The sequence below is a fragment of the Anser brachyrhynchus genome (genome assembly GCF_964034855.1).
Source record: "Anser brachyrhynchus genome assembly, chromosome: 10".
NCBI lineage: Eukaryota > Metazoa > Chordata > Aves > Anseriformes > Anatidae > Anser > Anser brachyrhynchus.
In genome coordinates, this window is record NC_137705.1 from 8460267 (window position 1) to 8472719 (window position 12453).

Below are 12453 nucleotides of genomic sequence, written 5' to 3' on the forward strand. Positions count from 1 at the left end.
AAGAGGTTTGACTTTCAGTAAGGTTAATGCTTTTTTTACCTGGTGAATTCAATGAATTTGAATTCCACTGAATTTACTGCTTAGTGGTTTCTCTACAGTCATTCCCTAGGTAAACATTTGTAGTTCACACTAATCTAAGATGCTTTTGTTTGATGTACCACCTTGCGCTTACTACACACTGAGACACCCAGAGAATTAGTAGTCTGCGTAATGATTATTCTTACCTTTATCACAGAGTAACTTCCCTGTGAGCTACGTGAAGGCTCATCAGTACTCAGAAGCCAGTTTCACAAAGCAATTACAGATTCTGATGACGCAGCTAAGTATGTTTTATAAATCCTACTATGTGCATTATAAGGCATTTGAGAGCCTGGTGTCCTGCATGTTAATTAGATTGTGGGATCTTCAAAACAAGGATAAGGCTCATAGGTCACTCAGGTGCTTTGGAAAATGCTAGTTTGTGATGCTTATGTTGTACAACTGAAATCTTCTGTCATTTAATAGGGATTTTTTTTACTATATGTAAAACCGAACCTAAATGATTCAGTTCCTAAATGTTCCTTCCTTGTGGTTTGCTCTTATTTTTCTTATTTCTCTTTTAGTAAATCTGGTAATCTGAATAGCAGACTCTTGTCTGGTAAGCGCTGTTTTGTACGGCTGCAAGCACTCTGAAGTGCTGATAGGCCTTGCATAAACCATGGTCTGATTTAAATTTTTTTTTTCCCCCACCTTCTGGAGATTTTTGTGATCGTTCCCTCACATTATTCTTAAATTTCGTGTCCGTGTGTTTGATGGTGTAAAGCTGATCCCATGATTCTCTGCTGCAGAGGTTCAGTCCACAGACTCACAAATGTACCAAGCCAACGTGGTACGAAAACATAGAATTTGTCATAACTAAAGAAAACATGAAAGTTAAAAGAACAGAGGCTCAGTGGAATCAAAAATAAAGAAATAAGATTTCCTCACTTGTTGGTTTTACTAATTACATAGTTATTATCCTACTGAAGTCCTCCAGGTAATATAACTGCTTATGTCGAACTCTTTTGTTTTGTCACCGTCTTAGAATGCTTCTTTTTTTCTGAAGACATAACTTCATCTTTCTCAAGCATTTATTTTACACTTTGAAGTAATCTTTAGAGTATATCCTTTGGAAATATATTTTATTGGAGCATTAACAATGCAGTTGAGGCTTTGAAAAATGTGGGAGCCGTGGGCGCGTGAGGCTTGCCAGGTTACAGTTTTCTTTTAGTAGAGAAGAATAGGATTTTTTAGTAGTCTTGAGTAGAGACAACTGTCATTAATCTTTACCTTGGCAAAAACAAGGTATTGCACATGGAATATGCCATAAAAGTGGCATGTAAGTATTATTCTGAATAAAAATAATCATTAATGGTGCTCATTAGCAAATACCAAAGATGGGAAACAGATTCCATACAGAGCTGTCCTGTACGCTTATACTCTTGAAAAAGCAGACATCAGTTGATATATAGGTAATTAATGGATTTAATGACTTTTTGCATGCTTACTTGAAAATTCACAGGGGAAGTCTGTAGTTACAGTTAATGGTAGCATCACAGAGGATTATTTTTGCCTAGTGATTTGTATTTTATTCCTAGGTGTGTACGTACAGATCATTAAACTCGTATTCATGTTGCAAATATTTGTGTAAGAATTAAGTTCAAAATCCTGAATGACCAAGCAAATTTTATAGTTTGAAGTAATCTTCCACAGGCAGTTGGCTGTATGACTAATAGAATTACGTATGCGTAAAATTGCTTTTACTGTAGAAGCCAAAATGCAGAATAATAGCTTGTCAAACTGTCATTTGCAAGTGAGATCATAGATTTCGTTGTCCAAATTAGGTTGCATTCTCCTTCTTTTGTCAGGTCACATTCTAATAACCATATTGTGCATTAAACCCTGTGATTATCTGAACACTTGACAGATGGTAGGCTGTTAATTTATATGTAAGAGACAGTGATTGCCTGTGCAGTAATGGTATTCAACAAAATATAAAATGTCAAAATCCACTTTTTGTTATGTTTTTATTTGACTTATTTCAGAAAGGTAATTCTATCAGAGTAATTTTTTTCATAGCTAAACATATGCTTCATTTACTAGTACTAACGGGTTTTGGAGTTTGAAATCCTACTTTTTATACTGAGAGTTGTTTAAATGTTGGTCAAGAGTACAAGAAAATTGTACAGTGAAAATGACAAATGTTGTTATGTTTATTAATCCGAGGATTTTAATATTATATTACTTGACTTTAAGGAAGTCAGATTAATTTTAGATCACTTAAGAAGTAGTATGGTACTAATCAATTGGATTTATGCTAACATAGCTGTTCTAACTTTATACCAGAAGTTTGTTAAATTACTGAAATGAGTAGTTAGTTTCTCCTAACATCTTCTTCAATTACTGTTTAAACTTGCTTGAAAGTAGTTGCAGAAAACAATACGTCCAGGTATCCAGGTACACTCCATGTGTGCGCTGGGGGAGAGGCGGGGGGAGTTAATGGCTGAAAATTGGTACTAGATGATTTTTATTGAGCATATGAGTTATACAAAGTGATTTGTTGTCTTCCACACTTGGGGGGGAGGGGGGTAGGTAAGGAAAGGAGGTTATCATCAGCATAGTTAATATATATAATATAAGCACTTACTATAAAGAAAATAGTTCTGAAGGATAATGTTCTTCAGGAAAAGACATGCACAAAAAAAATCAGAAGTGAAATTCTTGCACTTTTCTTCTAAGATTAATACTTTTATCTAAATGTTTTAACCTCTTAAACGTTATGAAGATATGTTCAGTAACGGATGCTTGTGACATTTTGAAGGAACTGCAGAGCAGTGTAGTTTATCATAATCTGTACATTATGTTATAATGATATTTTATGTAAATTTTACCAAAATAGAAAAGAAGATGCTTTTCCATGTATTTGGAAATGTTCCTGATGTATGTATGCCAAGTACATACCACCAAAGAGAAATTTAAACTGAAGTAACACCATTGTTGCAGCCATTTGGTTTTCTGCAGTTTTACCTTTTGATTTATATAGCATGAATTATTTATAAACCATAACTTTTAAGATGCTAGTGCCATTTCCTATAACAGTCCCATTAAAGTATAATAAAAATATATTAAAATATATGTTATATAGAAAATATATTTGCTAAGATGAGCTTTGCAATACTAAATAGTAGACCAAATATCTATCAGGCCTATCTATAAAGCCAAGCTGCTACTTAGTATTTAAGAACATGTACTCCTTATAGTACCACTCCTCCTTGTAGTAAAGTTATATCTGCTTCTTTGATAATTTATTTATTAATCTTCTATTGTGGTCTTAGTGATTGGGCCTAAGGGTGTTGGAACAAACAATTCATATATCTGCCGTTTTTGGATACAAATCCTACAGTTGGACATCCGTGAGTTAGAAGAATTTCCTAATGCTTCTGTGGCCTCAGTTATTTAGTCTCAGGCTTTCTGTTATAGCAGCTGAAACATAAGCAGTAAAACACTTGCTGGAAGACATCACAAAAATGGTTGAAAGTGTTCCCGAATGAGAATACACGCATTCAAGAGCTGATTTAAAATACCTTAAAGAAAACTTGCTGAAAAGCACTAGGAAAAAAACAGTATATACTGTAGTGTAAAGGATAACTGTATGAAATGTATTAGCTAGAGCCTTAAACTGAAAATGCGATATTAGCAATGTTTGTTAAATATTCCTATTTTTACCAGAAGTGTTGCATCTGTGTTTTTTGTACCTATTTTCTGCAAGACTGAAGACCTTCAAGAGCTTTATTTAAACCATAGCACAGCAGTTGTAACATTTTATTGGAACGTTGTTACTCGTAATTTGGGTAACAAATTTGTCCACATACACGTGGCAAAGTACTGCTATGAGCAATATTATTGTTGTCAATGAAACTTTTAGTAGATGGAATTATTATAAGACTTAAATTGTTAGCAGAGGCTAAATCATGAAGTTCCCATAGAGTCTCCTTATGGAAAGATTTTTTTTTTTTTTTCCAAATTAAATAGTGAATCATTCTAGGTGTTCTCTTCTTTAGGTGAAACCATCTTCCATTAAATTAGCTCTGGTAAGGATGTCAGATTAAGTATTAAAGATGCACTGAACGATTCACGTGCAATATTTGTATTAGCAACTCTGTTCAGGGGGAAAAAAAAAAGGCATACTATGTGCATTATAGATATTTTTCCAGGCCTTAACTATGCTAGAGATTGTGAAGGCTCAGCAGAACACTGAAGTTGTTGGGATGTAAACTGTTATGCAGCAGCAGCTTGTTGTTACGCAATAAAGGAGATAAATATCATTGTACTTACTGGGATTATAAAAAGAAACAAACCAAATTGAAAGTGCAGGCATTAATGACTTCAAAAGTACAAGAGCATGTTTCTATTAAAGAGAGCAAGCAGACTAAATGGAATGATGTACAGTTTCTTTGGGGGGATGGTGGGGTGGAGTTGAAGAAAAACCTTGGAACTTTCTTTTAGTGTTTTGCATAATTTTTTATGATATAAAACTAATCTCCATCTGAGATACCTTACTGCTGAAAGTTCAAGCATGCTGCCAAGAATTAGCCAACCATGGTCGTTGGAAGAAAGAATGCTGGTCCTGGTAACGCTTCCTGGATTTTCCAAGATCCCCATTCTTTCTGAGTGACTTTGGTAACCTCTTGTGGTTACTGCCAGTTACCTCATCCATTCAGGTTTTATCTCTAACCTCATCTTTCTTGGTATGAACTGCATACTGTGGTATGCTCAACATGCTATTTACTTGTCTATATCTAAACGTCTAGAGAGCTTTAACAACTTTCCTTTATTATACCATAAAAATTATTAATAAAAGTCAATAAGTAGTAGAAAGTTCAAATGACATTGATATCAATCAAGACAGTACCTTCATTTGTTGCAGTTTGTGAATTAGGTAAAAGTGACTTTTTTTTCTTAACCTGTAGGATTTTGGTGTTTTCAAAATAGTGCTAAACTTCATGAAGACAGAACAACAGCATAGCTGAATTTAGGGAGCAATACTACTACAGATAGAGCAGCTCCAGAGCTTGCCTGTCTCTGCTGCTGTGTATACTATAACCAAGTCACACACTGCAGCAGTTTTTGCCTTCCTCTCACTGTGAAGGGAGCCAAGGCCAATTACTCAACTCACCTGCTAATGTTATGTGCTTAGAAAGAGGAGAAAACATTGGTTGGAAGAGGAGACATGACAGATGAGACTACCAAAACAGCCATATTGCAAACAAGATAAGAACAGTGATAGGAAACGTGTAATTACTGTTTTTCACCAAGACCAAGTAGCAAAAAGGCAACAGCATAGGGAAGAAAAGCTTTTCTCATTTGAACTAGAAACAAAGGGAGCAGAAAGCAACAAAAAGCACAAGATCCTTATAAAACAAACATTCCCATATTATAAGGTGTGCAAGAATATACCCAACTCTGTTTAAAACAAACAAAAAACCCACACCACAACAGGTACAGTTCAATACTAGCGAAAGCTCAATTTATTTTATCTCCGCTCTTCAAAAAGATTTAGAAAATGTCATTGTTAGTCATTTTATTATAAAGCTCAGACAATTTCTCCTCTCTATAATGAATTTATAGATTAGTTTACAAAAACATTAAGTGTAGGTGTATAAAAGTTTACCATTTTGCATTTAATGAAGGCTACAGCTCCAGTCTTGCAAAGATTTATGCAAATACTTAACTTGATACAGGTGAAGTATTCCATGGTGAAGGCTGTTATGCAGAGGCAGTAACAGCTGGTATAAGGCAACATTAATTTGAAGTACATGGTTGTTATAGTATTTAGAAAGGATTTTCATTTGTGTTTAACATCAGTTTTAGGCGTGAAATACATTCTTATTAACACAAAATAGCTCCTAAGTTATTTGATGCGCTGCCAAACCAAAGGAATGAACCTTTTTTCTTCATTTTTACTTTTGAGATTTGTCACTGATGTGCTTGATTCTTATCATCCAACAATAAACATAAATAGGAATCAGATGTTTCTCAGTACTTATATTCATTATTTTAGTTCTTGCTCTATGGTTTTTCCCTTTAGCTCTCAGCACATCACTCAAGTGCTAGTGGGAATGCATATCAGAGAAGTGAGGAAGGACAAAGAAAAAGGGGAACAAAAAAACCCTTTTGCTACATTTTTTTTTCTTTTCCATGCTAAATTCAGGTAATAAAATGTTCTCCCTTCTATATCATGGTTTTCAATAAGAAATTATGTTCAAAGGAAGCTAGAGAAATATCTTCTAAACATGTATGTTCATAAAATTCTTATTTTCAAGAGCCATTTGAGCAATCATGCCTTTAGAGAAGCTTCTCCCTTAAGTTACAGGACTAGCTCGGCTGTTTTCCCTAGTCCTTTTTAATTTATAAAGAAACTCGATTTTCCTCCAAAATTTTCAGTTGTGTAGATCTGTTTTTGAGTAGACTTTTGTTTTACAATTTCTGCCACAAAATCATTTGGGTCTTATATAGAAGAACCACAGCAAATTTGAGCGTTAATAAAACAAATCCCTATATTATATGTGAAGATTTTGAAGAAAAGAATTCTTAAGCTATTGACGATCCACTGGCATGTGTTACAAAATAAGATTAGCTGAAGAAAAGATTAAAAATAATTCAGAGCCAGCATTAATCAATGGTCTCTTCTGATGCTTGCTCCCTTGGTATTGGCTTTTCCAAGCCCAAGTGCTCAGATGAGCTACGCAACTACTTTGTTTTAGTAAATCTGTTTCTGGCCTGTCTCTGCTGCCTTCAAATGGCACATAAGAGAGTGCTTAAACGGTAGTTTTATTTGAGACATTCTTTATTGTCTCAAATTTAGTTTTTTGTTAGAAAGCAAGTCAAGTGAGATTTTTAGGACCAGACTCAAACAAACTCCTAGAGGTTTTTGAAGTGAGTTGATAGGTGTTTTTTAAAATGTTTTCTCTGTTTAGAGAAACAGCTTTGGTGTTTGAGTTTAATCTGGGCCCAGATTTCAAGCATGTCCCAGTTTTACATATTCACAATGTAAGAATTGAATTGTATCAAGTTCTGTATACCTGAGAATGTCAAAAAATTGATTTTTTTTTTTTTTTTTAAGTGTTGCATAGTTCAGCATTTTATCTGATCATGTTGAAAGACAGTAGTCTGCTCAGGACAGACCAGTTACCCCCTAAGAATAGTGGCAAATGGCAAAGCATCTCTTCTGTCACTGGAGTTGTTGGTCCAAAGCAAAGATAAAGCTTCTCCAAACCTTAAATCGAATAAATGATATTAGATAGTGATTCTTTTGATTGGTGGGAAATACTTTGATCTATCATAACTTTTTTTTTTTAAATGCAAGTCTAAATTTTATGACTTCCTTGTGCAATGAATGGATTACAGATGACAGAATCCACTAACTATTTATTTTGATAAAGGAAAATTGTTTTCATTAAAATCTGTTGGGGCTAATTTTTACTTAAAGTTGTGGTACAATAAATTTTTGAAGACGTATGTAAATGAACTCATTAGTGCACAGTCATATTGAACTCCTATTTTGGCCCTGGGAAAATTTGAATTTTTCAGAGCACAAAATGCCATTTTTGATACTTTTAAAATTTTTTTAATGTAATTTTTCTTTAAATGTGATATTATTTCTGTTTCTTATTTAAATCTTACTTGTATAGAAAGCAATATAAGGAAGATTTTATTTTATTTTTTTCTAAGTAAGGCTAGCGCAGAGAGAGGAGCATTGTATATTGACATGCAGAGGATGGAAAGTATATGCCCCAGGTGCTGGTACCATAGAATTTTTTGACTGAACCCAAGGGAACTACTTGGGTATCTAAAGGTAACCTGTGCATTAGTATTTGCAGAACTGGCAGCTAAGTGGCAAATATGATATTTTATGTGATGCTGCACTGTTGTAATTAATTTGCTCCTTACCTTCATTTTAGATGTTATTTTTTTGTTGCTGCTTCTACAATAAAATCTCTGTATACTTGGAAATCTGTACCTGGCATATAATATATGAAGTTCATTTTGTTCATTTGTAATTATTTCATGGATATGGTTTTAGAGAAATGGTTGTACAGAAATAGCAGTACTTGCTTTTACTATTATTCTGCTGTAGTATTTTTTTTAATTTTAATTTTTATTTATTTATTTTTTAAGTAAAGCGTGGACATGTCTGAGTAGTTCAGGATGTAAAACTGTGTACAAATGGTATCCATAACCTAGCTGTTTTATAGGAACTTTTGATTCTTGCAACTGTAGGATATTGAATTTGTTTGTACAATATTAATGTTCTGGAGTAGATATCCAGTAAAAGAATGAATGTCTGCTACAAAAGTGTTTCTTTAATGTTTTAAGATATCAATATAAATGGGACTGTCTCTTCCAGCTTTTTAATTTTTATTTATTTTTTTATTTTTTTTTAATTTTAATTGTTCAGCTGTATTCGTCCTCTTTAGAAATGCGTGTGTGAGATACTGAGATAGTCATCAGCGGTGGTTTGATAGGATTAAATGTATGTAATCACAGCTAGCAGGAAGCTTTGCTGTCTTCTGTATAGAAAATTAGTGTGCAGGGGTTTGAACTGAGCTTGGAGCTGGCTTGTACCTAGTTTTTTTGTTGTTGTTGTTGATCTACCGTGGGCTATTTTTGCTATTTTGTTGTTGGCGCTTACAGGGATTACTTTAAGGAAACAATGGAGAGGGGGACCACAATTGTGACTAGTGTTATGATCTCATTCTAATCTGATATCAGAAAATAAAAATCTACAAGTGGAAAACAAATTCAGGATTTGAAATCACTGTAAATATGCTATATCTGTAAACATTGAGGCCTTTATTTGTTACTTACCATATCATTGCATAGGCAAATATATCTAGAGTTACAATTTACAATTGCAATAGGTATATTGGCTACGGAAACTTTTTCCATATTTTTCTGAAACTTCAGTTTATTAAATGCATCCTAACTTCTAAAATCTATCTTGCAGTTATGCAAGTACTGGAATGCAAGTACTGGAATAAGTTGGAAGTCTTGGAATTGCAGCTTTTTTGTTTTTTATTTTTATTTTTTTACTTTTTTTTTAATTGAAGTAAAGTAACAGTTGAAGTATGTAGTGCAATTCATCTCATTTAAGGTAAACTGTGGCAATTTCTACCTTGTATCCTTTGAACTTCTTTTACTTCAATCTCTTTTATTTAAGTTGCTCGTTAGATTTACACTGCTATCTGGAAGTGCAGTAGCATGATACAAATGAAGAGGGCCAGTCTGGATACTTCATCTCTTTTTAGGGTACACAGGCTTAGATTTATAAAGGAAAAAAGAGAAACCTTTGTAGCAAATAATATCTGAAATGGCTTGAAATGTCCATTCTCTTCGCAAAACAAGAATCAAGCTTTCTTCAGCAACACAGAATTAAACCACAACCAGGAACTGAATTCAGTGTTCATGTTTCATGTAACCTTGACATAGAGGCCAAATCCATCTATTTCTATGCCATTTAATATGTGGTAATAGATATTTTAGGTTATTAATTTACTAAAGTATAAATGAAATGAAGAGTACAGTGATTAAAAAAAAGCTGAAATGAAGTTCTGGAAATAGAAATAGATGTGCTTTTTGAGATGAAACATTCATGTAAATTTTTGAATCTTCCTCTTTTGCTTAGATCTTTTTATTTTATTTTACTTTTTTGCATTTGCAGTAGAAATAATGGTGATGATACTACATCTGGGGTAGTCTGTGTAGTTTCCTAGGAGAAAGTGCTAACTGCAAAATAGAATAAAGTGGTATCAGTCTTATAACTAAAACTAAAATATATTTAAAATGCTTTTCAATATGCCCTTTAATATTGTTTTAAAGTGTGTGCATGTTAAAATTACTACATATAGTCGCAAAACTTCAATAAAGAGGTAGGTGTCTGAATTGCAGCAGTTTCTCTGTGCAGTTAGGCTACAAGGAGACAGTGAAGAGATGGACTCAGTCCTGGGTTATAGCATTTTACTGCCCTAATTAATTTTTTGAAGCCCCATAGCTGTTATAACAATTCTTTATGTTTTATCTTCAAGAAACAACTTGCTGCTTTTCTGAACCTGGACTTCCCATATGTAAAAATGACTGTAAGATAGCATTTGTTATTTGATTAATACAAGATTCAATATTCTGTCTTGCTTGGATTTCCCATAAAAATCATCCTCTTTTATGAGTTGGTTTAGTTCAGGTGTGAGCAAAATATGATTGTAAAATGAAAGTGTTACTTCCTCTCCGATTTCCCAGCTCAGCATTCTTTTGAGGGCATGACTCTGTGTGGTCATCCACAAGCTTGTCTCTGCATTAATTTTTCAATATACCGTTAAATTTGACATAAATGGCATAGCTGTATATCTGTCTTGGAAAAGACCTAGAACATTAGTTAGTTAAATCAAGTAACTGCCTCCAGCGTACTGTATTGCCCTTTTTCTTATTAGTTACCTTTTTTTGGTTAAATTACAATTTGTGAAATTCTAGAGGAATCTTTCACTAAAAGCCACGGGACAGGTCTTCATTTAGGTAGCACTTTTTACATGAATAAGAGATTATATAAATAGGTGTTAAAGAGACTGGACTTCGTTCAGCTCTCCAGGAGGTCCTTTATGGTATTGAACTGTGTAAATTGGTCCCTCCCTCCCCTTTTATTGTGTTAACCTGTTTTGGCATCCTTTCCTAAATCAAATACCTTATGTAATCATACTCTGTTTCTGTAAGTCCTCTGTTCAAACTCACAGATAAAAGTAAAATTTGAAAGAATATAAATCTCAGATAAGTGAGGTCCTGTGAATTTCTCAGGGTATGCACTGACCAAGCATCTTCTACTTAAAATCATAATAAATGTTTTTATCCCAACAATGGTGCAGTTGTCTGTGCAACCAGCTGAGGTCTACAGCTCAGTAATGAAGCTACAAGTGAAGATTTTGAACCATCCTTATCTGCCCTCTTTGTTGGCAGCCTCACAGCAGAAGTCCTGCAGCTCTTCGCACTTGCATAGGGATTTGAGAGACCAACCTTTTAGTTCTATTTTGTGCTTATCATTCTAGGTCTTGATTGCTTTTAGTCCCCTTCAAGGGGACTTGCCTGTAATAGTATAAAATTGTGCAAAAAGAGTTGAGTGTTAATATATTGAGGTAGCATATTGATAAATCAATACTGCCTTAGAAACCATTGTTACTAAAGTCTTTTATATTAAAAAAGAAATCATTAAATTGCAAAGCAACAACTGGATGACTTCAAAGCATCAATGGGGAAAAAAAATTGAATGAATTAATGAGTTATTCAAAGTTACCTCAAAACATTTCTCTGTAGAGTGCTCACCTGATTTGGCACCTCACTGTAGTACTCTGCTCACCGTCGAACAAGGTGACAGATTGTTCCCTCCTCTGTGCTCTTGTTCACTGCCACCGCATCTTTGCATGCTTAGGTATAAAAGGAATAGTGCCTTGGGTCTTCCAGGCATATGTTTATTAAGTGACAAACTGACAATAAGGGAGGAAGGGGGGAACTAGGATAAACTTCAAAATACTCTTTAGTTTAGAATTTATCTATCGATTTAAAAAAAAAAAAAAAAAAAAAAAAAAAAGCTTTCCTGATTAACAGACATCTTACTTAACAAGAGGTGGATGTTGTACTTGGTATCTGGAAACAGTATACTTTTAATGTAATGGGAAACAGTTTATAATAAAGTGCCCCCCCGCCCTGAAACTACTTAGTCTGCAATAGTACGTAGGGGGAGAAAAGATGCCTAGAAAAAGGTGATCTAGAAGACAGTGGCATTATGGACAAGGATCAAATATCTATTGATGCTTTTAAGTTTTGCATTAATTGTTATTAATCAGCCTCCTGGTGATGTGTTCAAAATATGGTCCTAACACTCCCTTAATGAGAATTGTATGTTCAATACACATCCTATGTCACTGATTATGGATAAGTTTTTTTATTTTATTTTATTTCTAAAGTTATTCAAGGTCAGCAGCTCAGAAGAAAGGAGACTGGTGAGTATTTAAAGAAATGAATTGTTCAGACTTGGTTAAACTTCGTATACAGAGAACTACTGTTATAGGTCTGAGCCGAAATCGTCTCAAAGGCAACAGTGTCTTTACATCAAATTCTACTGGCTTTATTATTTATTCTAATTTTTTTTTATATATATAACAACATGAAATTTCTTTTTCTCTTTTCTTTTCTTTTCTTTTCTTTTCTTTTCTTTTCTTTTCTTTTCTTTTCTTTTCTTTTCTTTTCTTTTCTTTTCTTTTCTTTTCTTTTCTTTTCTTTTCTTTTCTTTTCTTTTCTTTTCTTTTCTTTTCTTTTCTTTTCTTTTCTTTTCTTTTCTTTTCTTTTTTCTTGAAAGGATAATGTAGTTGGGTGGTTGGGTATGTACTTTATTGG

General features: G+C 33.7%; 1 protein-coding gene across 10 annotated transcripts in view; it reads left to right on the forward strand.

The window, feature by feature from the left end:
- Positions 1 to 4469: 4469 nt before the first annotated feature.
- The window catches only part of FHIT (fragile histidine triad diadenosine triphosphatase), a 531998-nt gene continuing 524014 nt past the window's right edge, over positions 4470 to 12453 (forward strand). For 3 of the 10 annotated variants that reach the window (XR_013955445.1, XR_013955446.1, XR_013955447.1), the window contains exon 1: positions 4470 to 6229. Coding sequence is in view for 5 of the 10 variants with exons in the window: in XM_080605803.1 (XP_080461929.1) it covers positions 5937 to 6229 (293 nt within the window). In the remaining 5 variants the exon portion in view is untranslated. The remainder of the gene's footprint in view (positions 6230 to 12453) is intronic. The other 7 variants (XR_013955448.1, XM_080605799.1, XM_080605803.1 and 4 more) reach the window with 6 other exon arrangements.